Source organism: Alternaria metachromatica (assembly GCF_023757995.1).
Source record: "Alternaria metachromatica strain BMP 0045 chromosome Unknown scaffold_14, whole genome shotgun sequence".
NCBI classification, from domain to species: domain Eukaryota; kingdom Fungi; phylum Ascomycota; class Dothideomycetes; order Pleosporales; family Pleosporaceae; genus Alternaria; species Alternaria metachromatica.
This window is the reverse complement of record NW_026055505.1, coordinates 201,984-228,662: the sequence shown is the minus strand read 5'-3', so window position 1 is coordinate 228,662 and position 26,679 is coordinate 201,984. Positions and strand designations below refer to the sequence as shown.

General features: G+C 52.1%; 11 protein-coding genes across 11 annotated transcripts; 7 read left to right on the top strand and 4 right to left on the bottom strand.

The window, feature by feature from the left end:
- Positions 1–545: 545 nt before the first annotated feature.
- On the top strand, positions 546–3,301 carry J4E83_006408 (uncharacterized protein; the record flags this gene model as incomplete). Its single annotated transcript, XM_049333321.1, has 5 exons — positions 546–744; positions 794–1,252; positions 1,333–1,487; positions 1,534–1,579; positions 1,650–3,301. 5 exons carry the CDS (start codon positions 546–548, stop codon positions 3,299–3,301), a joined length of 2,511 nt encoding a protein of 836 aa, XP_049187497.1.
- A 2,267-nt stretch (positions 3,302–5,568) lies between these two features.
- J4E83_006407 (uncharacterized protein) lies at positions 5,569–7,155 on the top strand (the record flags this gene model as incomplete). The annotated part of the gene is made up of 1 exon (XM_049333320.1): positions 5,569–7,155. The coding sequence occupies one exon, from the start codon at positions 5,569–5,571 to the stop codon at positions 7,153–7,155; it is 1,587 nt and encodes a 528-aa protein (XP_049187496.1).
- A 470-nt stretch (positions 7,156–7,625) lies between these two features.
- J4E83_006406 (uncharacterized protein) lies at positions 7,626–8,097 on the bottom strand (the record flags this gene model as incomplete). Its single annotated transcript, XM_049333319.1, has 2 exons — positions 7,626–7,763; positions 7,846–8,097. The coding sequence occupies 2 exons, from the start codon at positions 8,095–8,097 to the stop codon at positions 7,626–7,628; spliced, it is 390 nt and encodes a 129-aa protein (XP_049187495.1).
- Positions 8,098–8,944: 847 nt separating this feature from the next.
- J4E83_006405 (uncharacterized protein) lies at positions 8,945–10,609 on the bottom strand (the record flags this gene model as incomplete). Its single annotated transcript, XM_049333318.1, has 1 exon — positions 8,945–10,609. One exon carries the CDS (start codon positions 10,607–10,609, stop codon positions 8,945–8,947), a length of 1,665 nt encoding a protein of 554 aa, XP_049187494.1.
- Positions 10,610–12,545: 1,936 nt separating this feature from the next.
- Positions 12,546–13,235, top strand: J4E83_006404 (uncharacterized protein; the record flags this gene model as incomplete). Its single annotated transcript, XM_049333317.1, has 1 exon — positions 12,546–13,235. One exon carries the CDS (start codon positions 12,546–12,548, stop codon positions 13,233–13,235), a length of 690 nt encoding a protein of 229 aa, XP_049187493.1.
- Positions 13,236–13,731: 496 nt separating this feature from the next.
- Positions 13,732–15,443, bottom strand: J4E83_006403 (uncharacterized protein; the record flags this gene model as incomplete). Its single annotated transcript, XM_049333316.1, has 2 exons — positions 13,732–14,930; positions 14,987–15,443. The coding sequence occupies 2 exons, from the start codon at positions 15,441–15,443 to the stop codon at positions 13,732–13,734; spliced, it is 1,656 nt and encodes a 551-aa protein (XP_049187492.1).
- Positions 15,444–16,479: 1,036 nt separating this feature from the next.
- J4E83_006402 (uncharacterized protein) lies at positions 16,480–18,148 on the top strand (the record flags this gene model as incomplete). Its single annotated transcript, XM_049333315.1, has 3 exons — positions 16,480–16,556; positions 16,607–16,977; positions 17,028–18,148. The coding sequence occupies 3 exons, from the start codon at positions 16,480–16,482 to the stop codon at positions 18,146–18,148; spliced, it is 1,569 nt and encodes a 522-aa protein (XP_049187491.1).
- A 770-nt stretch (positions 18,149–18,918) lies between these two features.
- J4E83_006401 (uncharacterized protein) lies at positions 18,919–20,753 on the top strand (the record flags this gene model as incomplete). Its single annotated transcript, XM_049333314.1, has 2 exons — positions 18,919–19,744; positions 19,798–20,753. 2 exons carry the CDS (start codon positions 18,919–18,921, stop codon positions 20,751–20,753), a joined length of 1,782 nt encoding a protein of 593 aa, XP_049187490.1.
- A 202-nt stretch (positions 20,754–20,955) lies between these two features.
- On the bottom strand, positions 20,956–22,048 carry J4E83_006400 (uncharacterized protein; the record flags this gene model as incomplete). Its single annotated transcript, XM_049333313.1, has 4 exons — positions 20,956–21,068; positions 21,120–21,272; positions 21,326–21,569; positions 21,620–22,048. The coding sequence occupies 4 exons, from the start codon at positions 22,046–22,048 to the stop codon at positions 20,956–20,958; spliced, it is 939 nt and encodes a 312-aa protein (XP_049187489.1).
- A 1,045-nt stretch (positions 22,049–23,093) lies between these two features.
- On the top strand, positions 23,094–24,714 carry J4E83_006399 (uncharacterized protein; the record flags this gene model as incomplete). Its single annotated transcript, XM_049333312.1, has 2 exons — positions 23,094–23,835; positions 23,882–24,714. The coding sequence occupies 2 exons, from the start codon at positions 23,094–23,096 to the stop codon at positions 24,712–24,714; spliced, it is 1,575 nt and encodes a 524-aa protein (XP_049187488.1).
- Positions 24,715–25,336: 622 nt separating this feature from the next.
- Positions 25,337–25,931, top strand: J4E83_006398 (uncharacterized protein; the record flags this gene model as incomplete). Its single annotated transcript, XM_049333311.1, has 3 exons — positions 25,337–25,545; positions 25,596–25,808; positions 25,865–25,931. The coding sequence occupies 3 exons, from the start codon at positions 25,337–25,339 to the stop codon at positions 25,929–25,931; spliced, it is 489 nt and encodes a 162-aa protein (XP_049187487.1).
- Positions 25,932–26,679: the final 748 nt, after the last annotated feature.

Sequence of the window (26,679 nt, the reverse complement as noted above, 5' to 3'; positions counted from 1 at the left end):
GTTGGCGGGTTGGAATAGCTGGCATCCTTGTTATCCTTTCAGCCCTGTATCATGTTTTGGCGTCAAGAGTAGGTGTATTTCTGTGTAATGTGTACTACCCAGGTATGCTTCGAAATGCATCCTGGAAAGATTGAAGTTTCTGTGGCATGACAGGTACCGAATGAACGCATTCGTAGTAACATGCGGACGACCAGTCGCTGCGACTGACCCGAAACCCATCACAGGCGAACACAGCTGTAGATCTTTGGAACGATGAGTAAAGCGAATTGTGATTCTTATCGCGTGCGACTGATTGAAGATGGAAGTAGAGTTCTTTTGGCCATGGCGTCACGCGTCATCCAATCACAACACAGCAGGAACCAAGGCCGCTCTGTCTGGGCAAATATGTCCGATATAGCCGGCGCATTGCTGTCGCTGTCAGCTAAGAGCTAAGTCAACGTAGCAGAGATATGCCCCGAAGCCTCGCGCCACCGCAGTCGTCCCGAAGAGCTTGAGAGCAATTGGTCAACGCGTCGTGAAACGCGTCGCACCCGTTCGACGTCATCATGCTCCCGCCAGCCCTCCTCGCGCTCCTCTTCACGCTTCTCCCACACGCGTCCGCCGCCGACCACAAGGTGCCGACTAGCAACGAATCGCTACTATGGGGCCCTTATCGTCCGAATCTGTATCTGGGCCTGCGCGCCCGCATGCCCAAAAGTCTCATTGCGGGCGTCATGTGGGGGAAGCTGGAAGATGTAAACACGAGTAAGTAGACACTATGAGGATATGCGTACAGCGCTAACTAGTTCTATAGCACTCCGACATGACGTGAACCAGAGCGACGGCATGGCCAAGTACGGTTGGATCTCATACGATACACGAGAAGGCGGTCGACAAATGATAGAGGACGTCGGAAACAAGATAAACCTCGTAACCGAGTTCATAAAGCACTCTGAAGGCCAGAGCCAGGGGAATTGGGGTTTGCGCATCAAGGGCATGCCTAGGCCTGATGCGCCGAAAGATCTCAAGACCACCGTGGTCTTCTACATTGGCATGGAGGCGATGGAAGCCTGTGCTGACTGCAAGCTCGAGGCGCGTCAACAGTTTGAGGCCGATGAGAAGACGGTTCAGGCTGTGAACATGAACATTGCGCATCCGAAGTTGGGTAATGCGGGTATTCATATCCCTGTACCCATCAATGCAGATGAGAAACGGGAAATAGCGTATATCAAGACGCTGAACGTTACGGAAGATAGGCTGTGGCAGGGCAAATGTAAGTACAATGAATGCCATGATATCTTCAATCCCATCTACCTGTGCTTCGAACCTCCCCATCGTGTTATGAACAACCAGCTGATGAGCATGTGCAAGAAGCCACCTTCTTGGAGTCGCTGAAAGACCAAACGAAAGACCGCACCGAGCCAGGACCAAATGATATCGTACTACGCGACGCTCCGGGCAACGGCAATTTGCAGCTAGTGCAGATGGTGTGCCATGGGGAATTTGAGGTTAGCACCACGATCATATGTTTAAACTGCGACTAACCTCAAGCAGTTCGACATCCTGTACTCGAGTGATACTGCGAAACGAGCAATGACCTGTGAGTACTCACCTCCGCCATTCTATACGAAGAAGCGCGTCCATGAACCAGATATGCTAATGCCGTCCAGCCGCCGGTCTTACCACCAGTCTGGAGGAAACCCTCGCATCCTTCGCCAAGAACTTCGACGCAGTGTTCACCCCGAAAACCCCCTTCACCACCGTCATGCACCGCGCCTTCTCTCGGAATACATTCTCCAACCTGCTAGGTGGACTAGGCTACTTTACCGGCACTGCCAAGGTCGACACGTCGAAGAAGGCCATATACGCTGAGACCACTGCAAACTTCTGGCAGAAGTCAGTCGACGCAAAGAAGCATACAACACCGGAGACGAAAGGCCCGTATGAGCTTCTCACTCATACGCCATCTCGTGCAGCCTTTCCGAGGGGCTTCTTATGGGATGAAGGGTTTCATCTTCTTCTTGTCATCGAGTGGGATGCTGATCTCGCTCTCGAGGTGATACGCGACTGGCTCTTAAACCTCATGGATGACGATGGCTGGATAGCAAGAGAGCAGATTCTAGGCGCGGAAGCCGAGGGTGCCACGCCTGCGGAATTTGTCACCCAATTTCCACACATTGCGAATCCGCCAACGATGTTTCTGGTCATCTCAAAGTTCATCGATATGCTGAAAGGGACGACGAAATATCATGGTCACGACTCCGTGTACCTCGCCAAAGCAGAGACTGGGAAAGCTTTGGTGACGAAGATGTATCCGTACCTCAAGAAGCACTACGACTGGTTCCGGAAGTCGCAATCTGGAGATGTGGAGACCCATTCCATTCCATCGGCCAATTTGAATGAAGGCTACAGGTGGCGTGGTCGAACACCAGGAACGAACTTCGCCAGTGGATTAGACGACTACCCTCGAGCGGAGCCTCCTGACATCACTGAGCTGCACCTAGATGCCCTATGTTGGGTCGGCGTAATGGCACGAACACTAGAACGCATCGCGTTCTTCACCGAAAACGCCCACGACGCGCTCACATACCAAAACCACATCCGCGGCGTCAAAACCAACATCGACACGATACACTGGTCCAAAGAACCAAACACCTACTGCGACGCCGTAGTCCGCAACGACCTACACACCCACGCCTGCCACAAAGGCTACATCTCCATCTTCCCGCTCCTAACCGGCTTCACCGACCCCTCACACCCACATCTCCCCGCCATGCTGACCCTCCTCCGCGACCCCAACCACCTCTGGACCGACTTCGGCGTCCGCAGTCTAAGCCCCGAGGACGACGCCTACGGAAAAGACGACAACTACTGGCGCTCGCCCATCTGGATAAACATCAACTACCTCCTCCTCACCAACCTTCTCGACCTCGCCCAAATCCCCGGCCCCTCACAGCAACGCTGCCGCGAAATCTACATCGAACTCCGCAGCAATATCGTCCACACCGTGTTCAACTCGTATCTCCAAACGGGCTATATCTGGGAGCAATACGACCCTGTTAAGGGTGCTGGACAGCGTACCCAGCACTTCACTGGCTGGTCGGCGTTGGTGGTTAAGATCATGGCTATGCCTGATTTGGAGAGGGATGATGGTGTTACGGAGAAGGTGAAGGGGTATTATGAGGAGGCGAAGAAGCAGGCGGGGATGAATCAGAGGACGGGGGCGGGGAGTGTGGTGTTTGCGGTGCTGTTTATGGGGTTTGTGTATGTGACTCGGAGGAGATTTGCGGGGACTTTGAGGGGGTTGCGGAGGGGGAAGTGAGGGTAGTTATGGAAGAGGAGGAGTTATTACGCTTTCTGTGGACGCTGATGGTGGTAGAGGGAAGTTACTGGACTCATCTACTCGTATTGTACTTATGCTTTGCTAGATCTGGGGTCCTTTCAAGTAGACCAGCGATGAGAACTACGCGGTGTATGTAAGTTTTTCAATTCGGAGCTAGGGCTTAAAGTCTTCAAATGATGGGAATATCTGGTAAGAGACATCACATGAGAGATGCGGCTGTACGCGCGCATGTCTGTAACGGTACTAAGTGGAAAAGGCTGAGACTATTAGAAGGGGCTCAAATTTGCTGCGTTGATGTTGATGACTATTGCAATGCCGCAGTACCAATCCCCAATGTCATTCATCGCTTCTATGCGACATGTTTGGCCGAGTCTTTGCGCCTCGCATATGGCCCTAAAGTACTTTCCCGGAGGAGTTCCATTCTTCCAATTGCTCCTTCCGTCATTCTCGTTCTTCAGTAAGAAGCGCGTGCTTCCGCCAACCAATTCCCTCGCCCATGCCTCAATCGACTGACATAAGTCGGCGAAATATTGTCTCTTGTGCTCGAGCTTAGGCTCAGCCCAAGCTCGTGCGTTATCTAAAAGCTTTCCGTTCTCCTGAAAACCGTGAGGGACTTTGATTTCCACTGACATGCTTCTGCACCGTCCGCGAAGCTGTTTGAACCGATCACGTACATCGGGGTTCCGCACAGGGACCTTACTGTGCCACTTTGGTACCTGGCTTGGATCCATGCGAGGTCCTTCCGGATTATTAGAGAATACCTCACAGCTTACGTCCAATTCCGGAGGATTCCATAACGCAAGACACTTTAGAAACGTATCGTTGTATCCGGGATGCCAGGAGCTCGGTGATGGAAAGGAATCTCCGACCACTTCAAGTGACTCGTTGAGTTTTACGTGACGTATATTTTGGTTGAATACCAGTGGGTTCCTTCGCGTGGGCGAAAGTTTCCATTGGGCGTATGGCGCAAGGTCGATGTGCTCAAAGCACTGCGTTCGGTGGAAGACTTCGAGTGCTTCAGACAGAATCATCTTGCTAGATAGCATCCACGTCGGAAGACCGTCTTCCTGATCACAGTGCACGCGACCCGGCGCGTAGATTGGGAGCATTATGATCTTCGTCTCGCCGAAACTCAATATACGCATCATGTCGGCACCCAGGGCATACTCGTAGATCTGGTCGCGTAATTCGCGTGGTAGACGAGTGAGCGGGGAGAGATTGCCACAATACTGGTTGGTACATGCCGCAGTTGTTAGGCTCTGGAGCGGGTCGGATATGCCGTTGTAGGACTTGTCATTGCGGAGAAGCATAGAAAAAGTGGTGAAAATAGGAAAAGATGAGGAATGTGCAGATAGGATCTCCAGCGGACACTCAAACTCACTTCTGCGAGTCTATCCAGCAACGGAAATCTGTGTCTGTCTGTCTGATTTATACCGTCACAGGTATAAGGGCGGGTCAGGTGCTTCCACCGTTGTCTCAGCAGCGATGCCAAGCTTTGACGCAGGAGACTTCATCTTGCGATAGCACCGAGCAACGTGTAGCAAAAGGGCAATGATCGCCAAAGGACCATGACCGACAAGAGACCGTGCGTCCGCATCTGGCGCTTCCGAGACCACAAGAAATGCGAGAATGTTCGATGATGGGGGCGCGTTTTGGAGAGGCCATGGCTCGCGGTAGGACCCACCCCACGCGGCACCTCAATGGCACGTGCGTGGGGATGTACACACTCACACGCCGTTCTCTATCCGACTCATCATAAGTGGTTGCTGATCGCTGGCAGATGCATATGTGATACCAGCGTCGGTTTCGCATCTTTTTTTGATCAAGTGAGAGGTGTATGTGTTACGCAGCTTTTACGACCCCAGGGGCCTACCGGTACACGAGTCATCGTGAAAACTGATGTACGTTGGTTATGTCCACGGGTTCATCGCTGCCCACATGGCCCCGGGGGTATGCTGTATTAAACAAGATCGCAGTGTCGGCTAAAAGTTGAGTGAGAATCTCAGAATTTACTAGCCCGCGACTGTGCCTTGGTAGTACCGGGCGATTCTGAGGTTGGTATTACCCTGAACCAAAGTTGGGTTGTGCACGTGACCCGCTGATGCCTGGCGAACCATGGATGTCCAGAACGCACTTAAGCCATCGATTCCCATCGATTTTCCATCATCATATTTTTCCATATCCACCATCCTTCTACTACCATCGTACCACTACTACTTGGAAATACCGCCATCATACTTCTCACAATGTTAGACCAACTGCAGTCACCTCTATTCCGCCTCCCCAGGGAATTGCGCGATAACATCTACGAACACTATGCGCACGACGAAAATGGCGTACTCTACGACTATGCCTCAGATAAGCTTCGGTATGAGACCCAGGAAAAACATCAGGAGATGACTGCGCTGACACGCTGCTGCAAGCAAGCAGCTGGGGAGATGAAGGATGCGGCCATGCGAGCCAACACCCTAACTTTCTTCCCTGTGCGTTCTAATCAAGACTGCATCAGCGTAAAGAATCTTGACTCCAAAGCTGGACGATTTGAGCGACTGATACAAAGCGCGAGGCGCATGAAGATGCATATGCTGCACTTCGTGGCCAAGGGCGAATGCGTCACCCCGGAGATGGTTGATCAGGTGGCCACCCGCTTTCCCAATATCGCCTGCTACTATCGAAAAGCCTACGGTGCCATCAAGGCAGGAGATGAGCTATATGAGGGGAATGGAATCAACCCATTCGACTACAACTGGCGGTGGCAAACGTCAGCATCCTTTTGCGACGCCTTACATTACACGTTAGAGCTCGCATCCTCGCATCCCAAATTCGACCAACTCATAGCCGAGTCCATCGTGAGCCCACTCAGCATTCACGGCATGATGCCTCCATTTGTGCCTGGATGCCAGAACGCCCTCCTCGCGTGGAAGCCGGACCTGGCGCTGATACCAACCGAGACTGATCTTGCTCTGGAGTCCTTTTTAGCCGACCCCCTCCCCCGAGATACTAATCCTCATTTGGCATGGACCGAGCCTGTAGCACCTTTAGCTTGGTACTTCTCTGCCACAACTGTTGCAGTCAATTACCTCAAAAGGTTGCCCCAGAGTACTCGATTGCGCATACGACTTCCTTTCATCATCCGGGAGAACAAATTGGCCGTAGCTTACCCCGAGTCACACGTAAGATCTCTTGAATCTTATCTCTGCGAGAACCAAAACCTCCGGATCGACTTGCACGTGGGGTGTTGGACAAACCTCACACACCCATTCTGGCTGCATTTCCCCTTCGACACCCAACGTGTGAACGAAGGTTCCATAATGAAGCTGAATTTAATTCGCCCGTTTGCGGACTTCTTAGACGAGGTCCTTTGTACCTTCGATCGTATCCCGCACCCCGAGGCTCTCAACATCCATATCGAAGGTCATCAGGACGAAAGCCTTGCCGCGTGGGAGACGTTCAAGCATGCAGCTAGCCTTCAAGAGGCCATGCTCAAGTCTGACTATATGCAAAGACACGGCGATGTTCAGCTCACTGAGCTGTACGATCCGCTGTATTGGGGCGTACCTTTGAGCGAAGCGGCACTGAAGCATAGATTCCAAATGCCTTGCCATCTACCGGACTCATTCTACGCGGTAGTCCGACAGATCACCGAAGGTTTCGGCTCCATCCACTTCGAGGGAGACACCGGTGCTCTTTGGGATGCCAGAAGTATGATAGAAGCCCGGAAGCACTGGACACCGCAGCAATTCCTCGACGAGTGGGACGAAGAAATTTTCAGCGGATTCGTGTCACAACCGCCAGGAGGCGTAGCAGCTTTCAAGCAAATGTATAGGCTGTAAGAGCATCGACATCTTGCTTCATCGTGAATATGGCACTCTTCACATTAGATGACACCGCTTCGTTCGTTCTCACTATTGGTACCACGAAAGTAGGTTTCCCAGTTAACCAATGTGCGTTTTGTGGACTATCAGTAGTTATCATGCGTGTCGTATTCCATCCAATACAAACTGCAAATAGCTTCACAGTGTTTCAAACTTGACGTACCGTTTGTTCATGCATGACACCTCATAGATCCAACGCAACAGACATAGAGTGAAAGTTCAGCGAAGCAATGTGATATCGGGCTGGGTAAATCGAAGCTGGCGAAAGAGTAGCGAGAAGTAACGCCGCTGACTACCGTATCGCGTGATACAAACATGACGAACCAATTATCATTGCGACGACCACACTCAATATATCCATGTATATACACGCTCCACCACCCTATGATCCGTCCAAATTATTGCTCATCACACAAGCGATCCACCACCTACTTGCAAGCACCCTTATACCCATCCGCTTGAGCAGCAGCAAGATAACGGCACACATTGTACGTATCAGTCTCCTTGTAGTAAACCACCGCCAGCGCACCACCATTACCAGCGGGCCACTTGCTACCCTGCCCCCACTGCGGGATCGACACCTACATCGCAAAACAAGAATAGTCAGCAACGCTTCACCAAGCCAAGCTATATGATCATGCTACTCACCCATTTGTACGTATCATCCGAGTTCGAAGGGCAGAGCTTCCTGTCATCAGGCGCGGTGAAGGAGCGCGATGCTTCGGGAATTTCTTGCGTGGTTGCCCAGGACTTGACGACGATGTCTTGCAGTTGGGTTGCTGTCATGGGGATGTAGGTGCCGTCGTATTGTTGGCAGGCGATGTCGGAGAAGCCGTTGAATTTTGCGGCTATGGTTGAGGCGGCGAAGAAGGCGGCGGGGAGGAGGTACTGGAGTTGCATCTTGGGATACTTGTTGGGGTTTGGAAGTGAGGTTTGAAGTGGTGGTGTGCAACTGTGGATCTGGAGTGGTGGGGAAAGGAAACGGAGGACGTGAAGATCTTTATGTATCCATCATTGTACCTGCGTATTGTAGGGCCGAGATGTCTAATATTTGCTCATGCGCTGCATTGCTAAGAAATGCGCATACGTCAGATGCACTGTGCTGCGCTGCGCTGCGTTGGAAACGCGGTCAGTCATTTCACAAAGTAAGCCTAGATACGAGAACCACCGAATACGCAGATATTGCATCAATCATCATAAAATTGGCACATGCGACAACTCAAACAACCACTCGATCGGCGTACGAGGTAACGACGCGGAGAAATTTCAAGCGACGATGCGGTGGACTTGGCTGACAGAAGAGCAGATTGTGTTGCGTATCTACATGATACCCAGCCGGAGGTTTGGCGTCGGACCGAACATATAGTGTTGTTCATTCATTGTGCTTCATAAATATCCGTAGTACGTTGCAAAGGAGATGTCCAGACCGCTAGAAAGGTGGCTGAGCCGGCTAATCAGGCGTGGCTGGAAAGACAGAAATGCGCCGAATTGAGCCGATCGCGAGCCAGACGTTCACATCCACTCCTTCAACATCTGACGCATATACGCATCCACTGGAAGGCCTTCTGATGAGCCGATGTAAAAAAAAATCCGCTACAAAGTTTCGTTGAAGCAAAAGAAACATTGCGGCGACAGGTGACATAGATAGGTAGCTTCCAAGGTTGGCGTGGTTGCCCAGCTGGTGTGACGTCAGGAACGGCCGCACCCAAAATCCAAAGAAGCACATCACCGACCCCCGGGACCTGTCTCAGACGAGGCAGATACGGTGCATACCCGTCTTTGGGTTATACTCTACATCCTTCACCATGTTCACGTCGCTATCGTACGGCTTCAAAATCTCGTTGTCGTCCAGAGCCCTATGGTCCCCGTATGGACTCAATTTCGTCAAGCCGATCCTGTGGAATACCGGCCCCGCTAGGCGCGTTTTATCGAGCCGTAGGATGAGGCAAGTCAGATATTTGGACTTTGGCGAAGCCTTGCGGTCGGTGTGGGCAGCTGGAACCACAAATACTCCCGCGTCACGGCCGAGAATCCCCTCGTTGTCCAGTCCGGTACCGTCTCTGGCAGGGCAATCCAGATACACATCGGTGTGCTCATCTTCGTCGAGCTTTTCACGACCGACCAAACACCACCCAAAACGATCCTTACCCTTCCTGAAGAGAGTCGCTTTGCGCAGCTTCGCATGAAGTATGATGTAGGCACCCTCCAGCATCCCGTATTCGTCGGATGGCAACCGCGGGGTTACTGATGCCTTTACAACGGTTATGAGGATTTCTTTGTCAGTGACCTCGCCGTACGTGATGCCGTTTCCATCCTGAGCATCTATGGCGGCCCAAGAGAAGGATGGTGCACGGTAGTCTGATGGTGCCGTCGTAAGATGTTCCAGTTTGCCACCGTCAACGCGCCGAAATGTTGGCTCAACATACCATAGAAGCTGGCTCGCTAGATACAGTACCCACAGGCCGGCCACATACTGAGTACATTTTGGAAGCTCGCGTTGACTGGTTTCAGTCCCGGCGATACCAACATTCCTCACGTCAGCGGCTTCGGGGGCCCTCTCGATTTGTTGGGACATGAACCGGGCCATACCAGATAACGCGATGAGTTTGTCCCCTGGATTCGTGACGGCTGTCTTGGAGTATTCCTCAACAATACGGCGCCAAAGCTCAAACGCATATATGCCCGGGAGTTCAGGATCAGGATCTTTGTATCCCTGCAAGCGCATGTTCCGTAGCCAGCGCCCATCTTTTTGCGGGTTGAGACCTTTCAGCCTGCTTCCTGCTCTTATGCCACCCATCGTGAGCTGATAGTTCGGCATGCCTACTGGCTGGCCTTCAGCAGCCTCGAACTCACGACACTCCCAAGCCACCTGATCTCGGCAGAAATGCAATACCCTAGGAGCCATGAGACGTTCCTGAAGCACCCATCCCCTCTTGTTCACGGGCGCCTTGTCGACTCGATACTCCCAAAAAGAGAGATCTAAGATTGTGCATCTTCGTAAATCTTTCCCCTTGGTATCTTCGCTGATTCCGGCATCTAGCCAATTATGTGGCGGCTGACGGGAAGATTGTATCGTCAGCAAGCTTTTCGAACCCAGTCTTGCGCTTGTTGATTGGTTCTTCACAATAGGTAATGTCATGGCCTGCATGTACATGCGTCTCGGGAGGTATCTCATAAGCCATCTTATGGGCCAGAATGCGCCGAGTATCTGTAAAACAGACTTTTTGACGTTTTGAGATGGCCGCCATGGGCTGGAAGGAACGCTCGTGGCTCCAGGAAGACCAGCGATATTGAGAATGACTTCGTCCTCGATCAGTGTTTCGGGTGCGCGCTCAGCGAAAAGACCCTGCTCGCTGTTGATTGCAGCAGTAGCGGAGAGGTTCAAGTAAGCATTCTTGTATATCTCGCCCATGCTTGCCGACTGTTCTAGCCAGTCCGTTACATCACCTTGATTGATGCAAAGACTATCGATCCAGATGTAACCGACTTCCGGAAGCCGTGCTGCAAACAACATGGCATGGCGAAACGATGTGGGCAGGCTGTCCAGCCTGATGCCTCTCTTGAATTTTTCAACATTCTCAGAGCTCAGCTTCACTCGCTCTGCCTGTGGAAGATTACCCCAACAGTGGGAGAGAGTAACATAGCGAACATCCTCAGTTGGTCTCTCATCCTCCCAGTCGCACTTTTCTTCCAGCTGCACTTCGACTCCTGTGTCTCTGACGCTCGCCTCCAGAGACGTGCCGTAAAGAAAACGTGGTTGTCTCAACTGCCGGAGATTTATCAGTCGTGTTGGATAGGAAGGAGGTCCATCTCTTTCAACACATCGACATTTAGCCATCCATTGGATGGTGCGCTGGAGCACCTCATCGGAATCGGTCGTGCTGGAAGTTGGAGTTCGGAAAGGCGGTGGGTCGATGGAGTCTTTTACATTCGTAAGCTACGTTTTTTGAATATGTTCAACAACTTACCGGTCTCTCTCAAAACGAAGGCTCGCTGACATTGGGTTTGGTCATAGCAAAACTTGAAAGTGAGGCAGTATAAAGGGTCCTCTCTAGGATTGGGGATGAATAGGAACGCTCGTATGTTAATGGTACGTGTGTCATCCATTTCAACGTCGTCGAGTCTTGAGCCGTGCTTGTTCTCCAGCTCTTCGAATAAAACACGGCAGATCCCGCAGTTCATCTCCTTGGAACAGAACAGATCTCTTAACAGTTTGTGGTGATCAAAATGCAGGTCGTAAGTCCCCCTCCACTGCTTTCCGTTTTGCATGCGGAGCATGCCGCTACAGGTATGACAAAGCATCCTGCCGTGGAAGTGAAAGTAGGGAAAGGATAATGTGGGAGAAATAAATGGAAGAGATTCAGCTCACTTATATATATCCGGTAGCACGTCCACGCGCAGCTGGGCCTTTCGACAGGAGCGGTGCTTGAACATCAACCTTTACACCAGCAGAACCGAGTGTGATGTGCATGCGAAATTCGTCTCTCCGGAAAACGTAGATCTCCGTTGTTGTGGAGCCAGTCAGAGCACGACCCGAATCAGCCTTTGACGGCGGCCCGGGGAGCGACTGGCTTGGCATTATGGTCGGGATAGATCCACCGCGACAGCGGAATTAAAATAGTAATGACACGGGTCGAGCGGCATCTGCAGGGTTCGAATTTGTTTTTGGGTATTCAGCTCCGCTGACAATGCATTTGTGGAGCCAATGAAGGCGCAGTTGGCTGCAAGCCCACATGAGAAATGGCCAACGACCGAAGCTCTCCAAGTCTGCCTTATAGCAGGCGATAGATCAATCTGACGCATCTGGAAAATGGTTCTGACTGAAAAGCCGTCTTTAGGTCATGATCTACACCAGCTGAAACCTTCGTTGCCGAAACGCGTGCCTTCGATAGCCTCGATGCCCGCATTCGTGATGCTACTACCGATGTCTCCGAGATGATTCCACCGACGATAACTGCATGCGCAGGCATTGGACCATTGAATGAGCTGACTTTCACCGGAAGAAGGCAAGTCCTGATTCAACCACGGGAACCCCGCAACCGGCCCAAGGACATTGTCACTGCATGAATTTCTTTTCAGCTGATGGTATGGAAGGCGTGTCTCAGATGTGCCATTAATATATGTCATGTACTACACGTAAAGCTTGCTGTCAAGTCCTCTACAAGATCAACTTAGCACATTGTACTTGGGCGATCTCGTCGTACATTGACAACACAAGTATATATTTTGGCGCATGACGGAAGATCGTAAGAAACCAGAAGTCAAAGTCCTCTCCAGCCCTTTCGGTGGTACGAGACCCGAGCACTCAGTCCCTTGACATCATCGGCCTACGGAGCATGACAACAAACATGACGGATGAGTTTATTTTAAATGGATTTCCAGAGCCTGTTACAGTGGATCTGGCCAAGAAGATCACACAGGAGAAGCTGTTGCAGTTCGCCGCGTTCCGCAACTGGAAAGACACACTTCGGAAGAACCTGGCACTTCAATCTGACGATAAGGACCACGCCTTCTCGAAAGACCCATATGTTCTCAAGAGCATCGAAATCCAATCCGTGGACTACTTCACGCCCACGAAAATTGGTTTCATAAAGCTCAAGGCTGATATACGAAACTCAGAAAACAAAGCGCTTCCTGGAATCGCTTTCCTCCGGGGAGGAAGCGTGGCTATGCTGATGGTGCTGCGGCCAGTAGATTCGAGAGACGAAAGATGGGTGGTCATGACAGAGCAGCCACGAGTCCCAGCAGGTAGTCTCAAGTTCGTCGAGATCCCAGCGGGCATGCTCGATGATGCAGGCGATTTCCGCGGGCAAGCCGCGAAAGAGATCGAGGAAGAAACCGGCTTCAAACTACCGAAACACGAGCTTATCGACCTCACTAAGCTGGCGCTGAGCCAGTCGAAACCCGAAGGCGAATCGCTCATGGACGAAGCCCTGCAGGATGCCATGTACCCCAGTCCTGGAGGGTCAGATGAATACATCCATATCTTTTTATGGGAGAAGGTACTTCTATCCACATGTCTGCTTGGTACGAAATAGTCTGACTGTGTCATCAGGAATTGAATCGTCAGGAGATTATGGATCTGCGAGGAAGGCTGACGGGGACTAGGAAGCAAGGAGAGATGATTACATTGCGCGTGTGTGACTACGAGGAGTTGTGGAAGCTTTGTCCACGCGATGCAAAGACGTTGGCAGCCTGGGCACTGTATGAAGGTCTCAATAGGGAAGGTAAGATCGAGCCCGAACTGGTGAAATGCAGGGGGTTAAAAGAATGATGAGCTCAGTGGGCAGGGGCGAGCATGGCCAAACCGATCGGGATTGTAGCAGTGGTCAACTTTTTCTTGTCGGTTGAAACATGACGTTCATCGCAATTGTTTATTTCCTTGACTCCTTTTTAGAAAATCAAAATACAATTTCTAGATTTAGGAAGTGTTGTCGCTGTTGCAATCATGATATGGAGCTCTAGACAGGTGCACGCCCTCGCTGCCTGCGCGCGGATTATTGTGTCATGAAAGTGGGGCTCGGGCGGCAAAACCTAAGCAACAACACCAACCCTATCAACATCCGGCGCGTACGCACTTCCAACACCAGAGATGGTGATGGTGTTTGTACCCGTGGTGCTGAAACCCGACAACTCGACGCCGTAGTTCTTGTATACATCTTTGTCCCAGTTGTACCCGCTCAGAGGAAAGCTGACGGTCTTTGCCGCACCCCCGTTCACGCTAACCGATGCGACGCGCTCGTTGCTACCTCCCATGTAGTCGACCTGGCCGTTGATGTAGTCAAAGTACACTGTTTGTGTCGCTTTGGACGTGCGGATATTGGAGAGCGTCACGCGACCGTTCGACGAACCGCCCAAGTTGCCGACTTTGTTGGAAGAGGTGCAGCCGGAGCAGGACTGGGTGGATGCGCCCGAGGAAAGGGAGCCGGTTGATGCGGAGACATACTTGTATGTAGGTTTGACCGCTGTCGAGCGACGAATGTTGGAAAGGCGGATGGCGAGAGATCCATGCGCTTTGACTTGCTTGGAAAGGGAAGCCTCGCTGACAGTCTTACCCGTCCAGAGGTCTTTGATCGATGCCGATGCGATGTCGAGTTCGGAGAGCTGCAGACTCAGCGTGCGCGCAGTGTTGCTGAGGTCTACGACCAAGACGGCCATGTCTCCATTGGCGAGGTCGCCAGCCCAAAGGTCACGGTCTCCACTCCAACGCTGTCGGAGAGTGACTGGCTTAACAGCGGAGTCTTGGTTGATCGCAATCAGGTCTCTGTTTTGCAGAACCGCGACGAGTTCGTTCGACAGAGCCGCTACGTCGGTTGAGACCATGAGCGCCGACTTCAGCATCGCCCACGCAGCGAAGTGCGTAGCTTGCTCGTCGAATGTCATACCAGAGTTGCCGACCATGAGCAGATCAGCATCGGCGATGTGTCCTGGAGCGACCAGGCCGGACTTGGCGATATGCACAGCTTGGTTGTAGATGCGGAACATGGACGCCCAACCTGATGTAATATCGTCCGATAGTCGGAAGGAAGTCGAGATGGGCTTAGTCCACTGAGCAGGTCCCTGGAGACCAGTAGAGGTTGTGAATGGAACGCCCCATTGACAGATCAACATCCCTGGGATGCCAACTCGTTGCAGTTCCTTCCACATGACACCGAAGCGGGTGACGAAATCGGTTCTGGCGTTCTTGGGAGCATTCTGGCTAGCTGCAGGCCCGTCGGCATAGCAGTTGTCATCTGGAAGGCTGTCAGCTTGATGGTCACAGTGCGCGACCACGTTCCTTCGGACATACACTTGACGTATTCAGTGTTCAACGTCTTGAAGAAATCCGCGTCCGCAGCTTCGTGACCTAATGAGCCCAAGACAGGGCTCGGCGCCTCTGGGTCGCACATTCTCACACCGGCATCCGAGTACATTGTCCATTTCATGCCCTTTGACCTTGCAAGATCGCTTAAAGGCTTCAGACCACCTGGAAATGCTTTTAGGTCCACCTTCAGTGCGCCGCTAGTAGCGTTCCGTTGTCCATCTCTTGAAGCCCATCCGCAATCGATCTGGAAGAACTTGTAACCAGCGTCGACGAACCCGCGACTCGCGAGCGAGTTGATGGTCGTGGTGATCTTTTGGGTGTTGGGGCTACATGACATCTGATTGTAGGAGTTCCAACCCATGACAGGCGTCAGCTGAAACGACTGCGCGGCGACATGGGTCGCTCCAGCGAGGGTCAGAAGAACAGAGTTGGTCAAGATCATGGTGCGTATGTCCTGGTCGATGTGCTTCCTACCCGTCCGTACGAATATCCCCTCTCTTTATATTTCCGCATTTTGAGTTCATCATCAACACGAAGAAGCCGCGAGCGACCTTTTACCGGTGGAAGGAATGAGTTCGTGCGTATACCTCTCGTATGCCGGAAGTACTCCTCGAAGTGGAAGACCTTGCGCTCGACATGTTTGGATATTGTGCGCGGATCAGGGGACTATGATGCGCGACTTCAAGTTTAGTCTATTTCTTCCGTTGGATAGATTGGAGGAGAGGAGTACTGCGGGGAGTTCCCGAGGCTACCTCCCTCATTCGGCACTCGCGTGGTTGAATGCCCGGGAAGAACTTGGGCATGATATACCGGCTGTATTGCCAGCTTTGTTTCAGAGGCTCGTACAAGAATGTTAAGGTTTTTGTGGCTTTCGTGTTGTGGCGTTGGACCTCAGCATCGATTTTCCCCACACTCGGCACACCTTCCTCGCTACCCCGCGCTCGCTTCACCTTCCGTACTCATCAGCCGACGCAGCTTTCCGCCTTCCCTGAATTAGTATTCCGCGATGCATCATCTCCCTACTTGCAACCTCAACATGGCTGCATTCGCCCTTCCACCCTTGCGCTTTGATCACTCATTGCCTCCTCGCTCGGCTAAAACGCCGCTATCACCAGTAACAGAGCTCCAGTGTGGACCGAGTGGGCCCTCGGCCTATGGGGTATCGGATATGTGATCAGAGTCTGGGGAAGTTCAGTGGATCTGGGGACGACCAGAGGCTTGTGAGGCTTGACAAGCTTCGCATGACGAGGATAATGATAAGCGGAGAAGATCCCGAGCCAGGGCTCATGCCCGGTATAAAGAGTTGATCGTCGCTGCGACCCCGTTGCAGATGACAAAATTTGGTACAGGCCCAGTGCATTGGACCGGCTATTGACATCTCTTGATTTGAGGGACTTCCTTCTTCCACGACATCTCTTACTCTGCATCCACGATCACATACTTCGTGAAATCGCTAGCTGGACAGGGAGTACGCGACCATGGCACGCAAATATCTTGGAGGCTCTGGTGAGCGGCTGACAGTATGGATTTCCATCGCCGCCAGTACGGTACTCGTGTAAGCTACGATCAACACATCTTGCATCGCGATTGTCTGACACTCATTAGCTTCTACGGTTACGATCAAGGTGTCTTCGGCAATGTCATCATTTCAGAGAACTTCCTCCACACCTTTGGCTACCCATCTGCCAACATGCAAGGTGTGATGACATCCATCTACAACATCGGCTGCTTCATCGGAGCGATGAGTACCATCTGGACTGGCGACATTCTCGGACGCCCAAGGCAGATTCTCCTCGGTTCGACGATCATCGGCATCGGCGCAATCATCCAGACATGTAGTTGGACTGTAGCAAGCATGATGGTTGGGCGCATTGTGGCGGGGCTTGGTACTGGCATGAACACAGCAACGGCTGGAGTTTGGCAGGCTGAGACCAGTAAGATGAATAGTCGAGGAAAGCTCGTTATCATCCAGATGGGTACGGCATTTACAACGTACAGTGTGACATTTTGGCTAATTCGTTAACAGCGAACTGCATCACCGGCTTCAGCATCTCGAACTGGCTGACTCTCGGCTTCTCGTTCGCACCGCGCGATATCGCATGGCGTTTTCCGCTCGCATTCCAACTCTTCTTCACCCTGTGCATCTACGCTATGTGCCCGTTCCTGCCAGACTCCCCTCGGTTGCTGATCCGCAAAGGTAAGATCGACGAAGCTTTGGAAGTTCTTGCTGCGCTCGAAGGCCATGGAGCAACCCCAGAATCACCCTCGGTTATCACGCAGTACAACATCATCAAGGACATTCTCGACCGCGAGCAAATGAACACATACACATGGACACAGCTTCTTACAGGCAAAGGGCCAAGCGGTGTGCTGCGACGCATGCTTCTGGGCGCGTGGATGCAGGCCATGAACCAGATCTCCGGAATCAACGTTACGAGTTACTACATGTCTTATATCTTCATCAACGCCTTGGGAATATCCGAGCTACTATCGCGCATCCTCGCTGCTGCCGGGTCTGTCGACTATCTCATCTTTGCTTGCTTGGCATACTTCGTCATTGAGCGATACGGGCGTCGCAAGGTCATGATGGTCTCGGCTGCAGCATGCTCCATTTGCTGGATCGTCATTGCAGCATCGCAGGGTCAGACCGAGAAAGGTGGCGATTCGTACAAGCTGGGCATCGTCGCTGTTGCGTTCTTTTTCGTATTCTTCGCCAGCTTTGGCATGGGCGTGCTAGGCGTGCCTTGGCTGTACCCGACCGAGATCAACGCGCTTGAGATGAGAACGAAAGGCGCCTCGCTCGCGATGGCGACCAACTGGATCTGCAACTATGGTGTTGTGCAAGCAACCCTCCCCGGTATTCAGAACCTAGGCTACAAGTTCTGGATCATCTGGGCAGTCATCTGCTTCTCCTTCATCCCGATCACGTACTTCCTCTACCCAGAGACGGCGAACCGGACGCTTGAAGATATCGATCGCTTCTTTGAAACACAACCCGGTATCTTGATCCATCGGAACAAGCTCGCTATACAGCTACATCGCCCAGCCGAATTCATCGAAGCTGATGCCAGGATTGCGGCGCATGAAGAGGAGAAGTTTGAGAAGGGGCTCAGCACGGAGCATGTTGAGACAAAAGAGACAGTGTGATCAGAAGCGTGGATTCCACATATACGCGCCGAGTGACGCCCACTCTGCATATAGCAACGTACTTGCAAACAATCAGATAATGTCATGATAAAGATTGATCCGTTACCTCGGGCGGTCTGCCCATTCCATCACTCAATCCCGAAACTTCGCCGCGATTGATACGCGGCCTCATGTCTTTAAAACCGCTTGATCTTTCATCCGCGCGAAAACTTCGCTGCAAGCCTTGCACAGCAAAAGACTTCGAAGCGTATGCAGCGAGGCTTGTCTGGAAGAAGGCTCTTCCAAGCTTGGGCCACATCCACGCTAACCGAGAACGCGTCTTCAGCTCACGTCTACGACCAGCAAGCAGCCTGCGAGTGACGCGGCGCAACGATTGATACAGCCGGCGCACTATGTTTTTTCTCTCTTTGCATCACTAAACACGTATTGCAATACCGCGCAAGGCGGAAGTTGCCGTCATTACAGTGCCAGACATCGCCGGCCAGACCTCTAGTAGGGCACGCATGGACAAGAATGGTTCCACAGATCTTGTGACAGTCAACTAAGAGATTACCGGGGGGTCATTGTGAGTATGGGAAAAGTCTACAGCCACAGATTGGCTTTCCTTACTGCGACTGCGATGGCGGAGTCAAAAGCCCGAGTCAGGACTGGTAGGGAGTATATAATGCTGGAGATACCGCGACAGATATCTCGAACACCACCCCGCTGATACAGCTTCTCTATCTTCTACATTCGCTTATTCCTACGTTCTTCTCGGTTATACATCCATCATGCGACACTCGTCCTGCGTAACGGCTGCCGCCATGGCAGTGGCCGCCAATGCAGCCTCGTTAGCTGAACTTTGCACAGTATCGAACGTGCAAGCCTCTCTTCCTTCCAACGGCACTCTGCTCGGAATCGAATTGCTGCCTGGCACCGTGACTGCCAGTGCGCTCTACAATGCTACCCTTGAAAGCAGCGGCATGGGAGCGTCGACAACTGATGGTGCTACCTACTCCTACTGCAACGTCACTCTCAGCTACACCCATACTGGAAAGGGAGATGCAGTTCCCCTCAGATTCGCTTTCCCGGATCCTTCGAGCTTCGCGAATCGTTTCTACCTTGCTGGTGGCGGAGGCTTCTCTCTCCAGAGGGTTGCTACCGGAGGTTTGCCATACGATGCAGCTTCTGGAGCCACATCGGCAGGCTACGACGCTTTCGACCAGAGCTACGATGAGGCAGTGCTGTATGGCAATGGAACCATCAACTGGGATGCTACCTACGCCTTTGCCTACACCGCGCTCGGGGAGTTGACGAAGATTGGCAAGCCGCTCACACAGGCTTTCTACGGTCTGAACGACACCAAGGTATACACCTACTTCGAGGGCTGCTCTGATGGCGGACGCGAAGCTATGAGCCAGGTCCAGCGCTGGGGCGAGGAGTACGACGGCGTCGTAGCTGGTGCGCCTGCTTTCCGCTTTGCGCAGCAGCAGGTGCTTCATGTCTACCCTGCTACCATCAACGTTATCAACGACTACTATCCTCCACCATGCGCCTTGGCTAAGATAGTCAACGCCACTATCGCTGCCTGTGATCCTTTGGATGGACGAACTGATGGTAAGTACAGTCTCTCCGGCCATGTGGTAATGCACTAACATGAGCTACTCCAGGTGTCATTTCTCGCACTGATCTTTGCAAACTCAACTTCAACCTCAGCTCCTTGATCGGCGAAAGCTACTACTGTGCAGCGCAGACCAGCACCTCCCTCGGCTTCGGTTTTAGCAAGCGTGACCTCAACAAGCGCCAGATGCCGGGCGGTCAAACCAGCGCTCAGCCCGAACAGAACGGCACCATCACTGCCGACGACATCGCGGTAGCCCAGGGCGTCTACGACGGTCTACACAACTCCAAGGGTGAGCGCGCGTACCTCTCCTGGCAGATCGGCTCCGAACTCAGCGATGCCGACCCGACATACAATAACGCGACCGGCAAGTGGGAGCTCAGCATCCCTTCCACCGGTGGCGAGTACGTGACCAAGTTCGTCCAACTGCTCGACCTAGACAACCTTGCCAACCTCGACAACGTCACCTACGACACCCTCGTAGAATGGATGAACATCGGCATGGTCCGCTACCTCGACAGCCTACAAACCACTCTACCCGATCTCACTCCGTTCCAATCTTCTGGCGCAAAAATGATCCATTACCACGGCGAATCTGACCCTTCCATCCCCGCTGCATCCTCCGTCCACTACTGGCAATCCGTCCGCTCGATCATGTACCCCAACATGACCGATGCCGAAGCCCAGGAAGCTATGGCTGACTGGTACCAATTCTACCTCGTACCCGGCGCGGCGCATTGCGGTGCCAATAAGCTCCAACCTGGTCCTTACCCGCAGGATAACATGGCTACGATTATTGATTGGGTCGAGAATGGGGCTAAGCCCAGTCGCCTCAATGCGACTGTGTCAGCGGGTGATAACGCTGGTGAAGTGCAGCAACTTTGCCAGTGGCCTGCCAGACCGCTTTGGTCAGGAAACAGCTCTGACTTCGAGTGTGTCCAGGATGAGGCGTCTATTGAGAGCTGGACGTACACTTTTGATGCTTTCAAAATGCCTGTTTACTAGGTGTATCCCACAGTAGTCTTGGTTTTTGTTGCCTATGTGTCGCGACAAGAAAAGAGTGGTCCAGGAGGGCGATTTGAGTGGAGGGGAGGAAAGGTTGCGGATTGTATATGGAATTTGTTCTGTTCTTGAGTATTTGTCTTTTATTATGTAATATGTCGACTCTTCACCCCCTAGAACATACATTGGCTTTCTGTGCCAATCATTACGGCTCGTTGCAGTATCCATCAATGAAGTTCACTGTCAGCCTATTCCGGTTCTCCTTCAGCAGTGTTTCTCGTCCGATGTCCAAGAGTTTCGTCACATCTTGCCGGCAATCTGTATGTTGTCAACCTCAGTTTTTCGATTTTCGGAGCACGCGCTTCTTACCTAGGAAGAGCCCTCTCAACTCCTTCCCTTTTCCACTAGCCAGCCAAGCACAGGTCTGCCCGCAAAGCGACGGTCCGTCCTTGAAAAGGTCTTTGAAGAACTCTTCGTCCGTAAGGTCACCGTACTTCTGTTTCACATCATCTGGCGCTCCAGCTAAATCACGTTAGCATGCTTTTCGGCGTGGTATACCGATGAGAAGTATTTACCTCCGCCCATGTTACCTCTCACTCCACCTGGATGCAGCGCGTACATATGAATGGCTGGGTCCAGCCCATCGAGTTCCATCTCCAGCTGCAGTGTATGTGTAGCACGCATCAAAGCGGCTTTTGACGTCACGTATCCCAAAGTCATGGGTACGTCTACGGTGCCGGATCGAGAAGCGATGTTGATGATACAGCCGTGGCCGCGGTCGCGCATTTGTGGGAGGACGGCGTGGATGAGCATTAGAGGCTGGACATACCTTAGTGATGATATATCGTCATGCGGAAAGACGAGCTTACGGCCTTGAAGTTGACCTCGATCTGTTTCCAAAACGTGTCAAAGCTACCCATGATGAACGGTCGCTGAGTAAATATACCCGCGTTGTTCACCAGTATATCAATCGGTCCCAGGTCTTTCTCTACTTGCGCGAAGACCTCCTTGACGCGCTCCATATCCGTGACATCGCAGCCATATGCCTCGACCTTTACTCCAGACGCTGAACATGTCTTCTTGGTTTGTGTGAGGTTGTCGGTGTTTAGGTCGAGGATGGCTAGGTGAGCTCCAGATTTCGCTAGCGATTCTGCGATGGCGGCGCCGATGCCTTGTCCGGCCCCCGTTATGAGGGCTACTTTTCCGGCATTGGATCCTTCTAGAGCGGATGGGACGATTGGGCCGTATGGCGCGTGGTTGAGAGGGATAGTACTGTAGCCGAATTGCGCTGGATCCATGGTTGCGGCGTGTTGACAGTAGATCTTAGGATATCGGTGGCTTCTTGTCTCAGACTAGAGATTGTCGCAAAGATATGAAGTTTGCCATGCTGTACATGCGGGCGGCATAGTTCCGACCGGTACGTGACCGATGCGGGGCGGTCTCGGGGTAGCTGTTGCCCCACACAAGGTATGTGGGGTAAATTCAAGAGCCGACTCGGTATTCCATTGTAGCTTCGGTGAGAAAGACGGACGTATCTGCGGGCTCAGAGGTGTGATCGCTGACAGAAGTTGAGGACGGTTCGTGATACTTCGCGAAACTGACGCGTGGTGACGTCTTCGGGTGTTCCTAAAGAGGCATAGTGCTGCCGCCACACGTGGCCAACCTTGCGTCGCTGGTCGCACAGTCACCCATGCTCCATCAACCGCGATACGCGACGACCTTACGAAGACAGTATCCGATGCTCGCGGCCTGAAGCCACATCATTGGACCTGTGACACGGACAGCGGCGTGCCGCGCTCAAAGGGTACAGAGACCTCGACCATCAACGGTCGTCATCCACTACCACTTCATCTACGGGTCTTAACAAAAGCAACATCTGGAGCAAGAAGAAATGATCCAAAGCGGCACAGCATATTGAACAATGCAAGACATCGCGTTAACAAAATGGCCTCAAAACCACTCAAACCGCCACAACAGGGGTTTAGATTAAACGCCCTTTGTTTCAAAAGCTTGAGGCGCGGCTCAAGTCATGAATACATGACTCAGCCATTGTCCACCAATTTGCATACTTCAATCGAGAGACACGCTAGAATCCATCATTGTCACGATTGGATGGCATTAGAGCGCCTGATGGCAGCTGATACTCCTTTCATATTGGCATGGCCTCAGCCTTTGTCGCAAACTGACCAACGTAGGTATCCCTATGGGTATTCAGTTGAATCCTTCCGTTCAGGATGAATGTGCGAATGAGTCCAGTATGCGCTTGCTATAAGTAAAGGAAGCAATGTATGCAGTGTAAGTAGCTCTTGACGAGTAGCTTTCTCAGTCTTTCCTGCGACCACGATGCAGCACACAAATCCATCGAAGAGACGAAGTCTGCTTTCCCTCATTCCTATATTGGGTTTCCTGACATGCCCAGCCTTTGGAGAACCAGTCTGCGAAGCTTCTTCCTTCCAAGATCTGGAGCTGCCAGGCGGCGAAATTCTCGACATTGCTACAAAAACACACACGAACTTATCATTCCAAGCGCCCGCGGAGCAAAACCATTACGCCACTGCCGTGACCGATCTGAACGCTTGTGAAGTGATCATCACGTACACGCATCCCGGCTCCAATGACACTATCCACACGGTCGTTTGGCTACCCTCGCCTGAGAAGTGGACAGAAAGACTCTTGGGCGCCGGTGGAGGAGGATGGGCTGCGGGACCCGAAACGAACACTACACTCCCATGGGCGGCCAGCGAGGGTTTCGTTACCGTCGCGACAGACGGAGGTCACATCGGACAGGATATCAGCTGGTCCCTGACTAACTCTGGCAAGGTCGACTGGGTGTTACTAGAAGACCTTGCCTCGATCTCTTTAGATGATGCCGCGACGCTGGGAAAGGCGGTCACTCATTCTTACTATGGCAAAGCACCGAGCTACAGCTATTGGAATGGATGTTCGCAGGGCGGAAGACAAGGTTACATGATGGCGCAGAAGTATCCAGATCAGTATGATGGTATCTTGGCGGCTGCACCAGCTATCTACTGGAACGAGTTGATGATGCAACTCTTCTGGCCTCAGGTTGTGATGAACGAGAATGGTCAGTCCCAAAAGAAGGCTAGAGATGAATCACTAACACACAACAGGGTTCCCGACTCCGCAGGAATTTGAAGCTATCAACGTTGCTGTTGCAGAAGCCTGCGATGGTCTCGATGGTCTAGAGGACGGCATCATTTTGGCACCTCAAGATTGCACCTTTGACCCAATGACCGTCGTTGGCAAACAATACCTCTGTCCCTCCACCAACCAGAGCATGACCATCACGAATACCCTAGCCAAGGTAGCAAAGTTGATATGGCAAGGCGCAACAACTCCCGAAGGCGATTTCCTGTGGTACCCCGGCAACATCGGGGCTTCATTCGCTGGTCTCGCATCAACAACATGCAGCAAGAACAACACATGCGTCGGCGTACCGTTTGCCGTACCTCAAACCTGGATCACCGACTTTGTCATCCGCGACCGCGAATACGACACCGCACGAATGAACATCACATATTTCGAGCAGCTTTTCCACAATGCTGTAGCCCGCTATGACTCTGTTATCGGTACCGCAAACACAGATCTCGACGGGTTTCGAAAAGCGGGTGGCAAGCTCCTTTCATGGCATGGGCTAGCTGATATGGCCATCGCGCCTGATGCGACTGCGCATTATGCGCAGCAGGTGCATGAGCGGGATTCGAATGCCAGTGATTACTATCGCTACTTTGAGGCGCCTGGCGTGGATCACTGCGGCGGTGGGCTGGGTTGGTATCCTGGCGATGGTCTTAAAAGCCTCATCGATTGGGTAGAGAAGGGTGTGGCACCTGACATGCTGGAAGCGGAGACTACGCAGGGTAGGAAGGCGCAGCTTTGCTTATGGCCCAAGCACATGGTATATGTTGGAGGAAACCCTAACGAGGCTGCTTCATTCGAGTGTTGATAAGCTGCATTTGTGGTCGCTACCAATGCTGGTCTATTATTCGCATGTTCGTACATATTCCTGTGAGATCGCTTTCAATACACTTTCAATTTACCCAGAGTAATGTAAGCTTCAGCTGACGGCGGGTGGCCCAATTGGGCTTGCGTCTGACTGACTTCAGTGGGCGTAGCGTGGGGGCTGGATACTGGAACTGATGTTCTGCGCCTCAAACTATCCAAAGCCTCGTCGAAACTTTTGCATTCGACAACACAACTTGATGGTATTTCCATTCTTGATTCTTATTTTTCTTGTATCTGTGACTCATACGACTCCGGGTAATCCTCCTGTTCGGCATTGACAGCACTTGGCTAACAAGAAGGCTTTCAGACATGCCACGAGATTGAGATAGGCTACGAAGATGGCAGAAGTCTGCGCAATTCTCGGCGGAGTGGGTTCGATATTCAGTATCGTAAATGGTATCAGTAAAGTCGTCAGTACCATCGGCGACCTTCAGACGAAGTGGGGCGAGGCTGATCTTACTTTGTTGAGCCTGGCGTCCCAGCTCATTGCTCTACGGGCTGCCTCGACAAAGATACAAGAATGGATAGATCAAGATCTCCAAGACACCCACCACCAACTAGTCATGGACCTGGACGTATCAGTTTCTTGCTGCAAGTTATTGATGACCGAGATCGAGAGCTTCTTTTCCGACCTTGCGCAACTAACGGAGAAACCACTCGATCTCCGCGACAAGTTCAAAGTTGTTTTCGGAAGTTACGGGCCGGAAAGTGTACAGAAGCTCATCGAGCACCAGACGAGCTCACTGACTCTTTTGTTGACAGCTTGTAACTGGTAAGTATTACGCCGATTAGCAGCGTGATAATGTTGACTTATGTGTGTAGCAAAACTCTCTCTGAGCAGCAACGTATTCTCGGTACAAACAAGACTAGGAAAGTCTTGGATCGAGCAAAAGCAGACTCGATATCTCTTTATGTTCATCGTGACTCTGCATCTCTCACAAGCAAGATGACCGACAACATGTCAAAGATATCGCGTGTCTTCGAATTCGACTCAAACATCTTCTCCACGGGAGTCTACGAGCGGGCATTCCGGGGGTCAGTTAGAGATCTGCTAAGGCGACGGCAGCAAACCCTCAGAGCTCACCCAATAGCTTCTTCGGCAGTAGAACCTACACCAACGCCCGGAAGTTTGCAGAGTATCTGTTTCCTGGGTCCTGACCAAATTGGCATGGATTTGTTGATCGACACCATTCAAACCGATCAACATCACCTTCACGACGAGTGGGCCTTACACCAGTGGGAGCTACGAAAGCTCTTTTTGAGTCTTGTAATCACCATTGTCAGGACTCGTTCAGATCACTGCGATGGAGAGGATGCCGGAATTTTCATGCGGTTCATGCGAACTGAAGAGTACCTAGAGCGATACTCCGAGTTGCATTCGGTATCTCATAAGGCGCTAGGAGCTTGTACGCGGATTTGGAATGATGCAGTGCAATTGGCTCAAGACCCGCACGTCCGTAACGCTTATAGAGAGAGGGTTGAGTTCGGCAAGATGGTCTTTTGGGTTCAGATTATACCTGATCGTGGGTTGAGTGTTACCAGTGGCAACTATGCAGCTAGGTCGTGAGTAATATTGTACGCGCATGTGCGAGCCCTCGGCTAATTACTCTTTAGCTTCGCTCACCGCATAGAAAGTGTTCTGCCCGTCAACTCTTCCAATCCGTTTCAGGGCACGGCCCGGCTTGCGGATCTTCTGAGAGGGGCAAGAATGGCATTCGAGGACGTTGCTTTCCAGCTTCCAATTGGATATTCTAGTTCAGTGAGAATAGTCGATCCAAATACACTCCGCCCGGGAGATGGAATTGCATACGTCTTCTTCGTAGATCTTCAAGACTACAATCTCGGCTTCGAGCTTGAGAAAAGGGCCGCCGAACGTGTGCTCGCGTCGGCAAGCTTGCTCACGGCT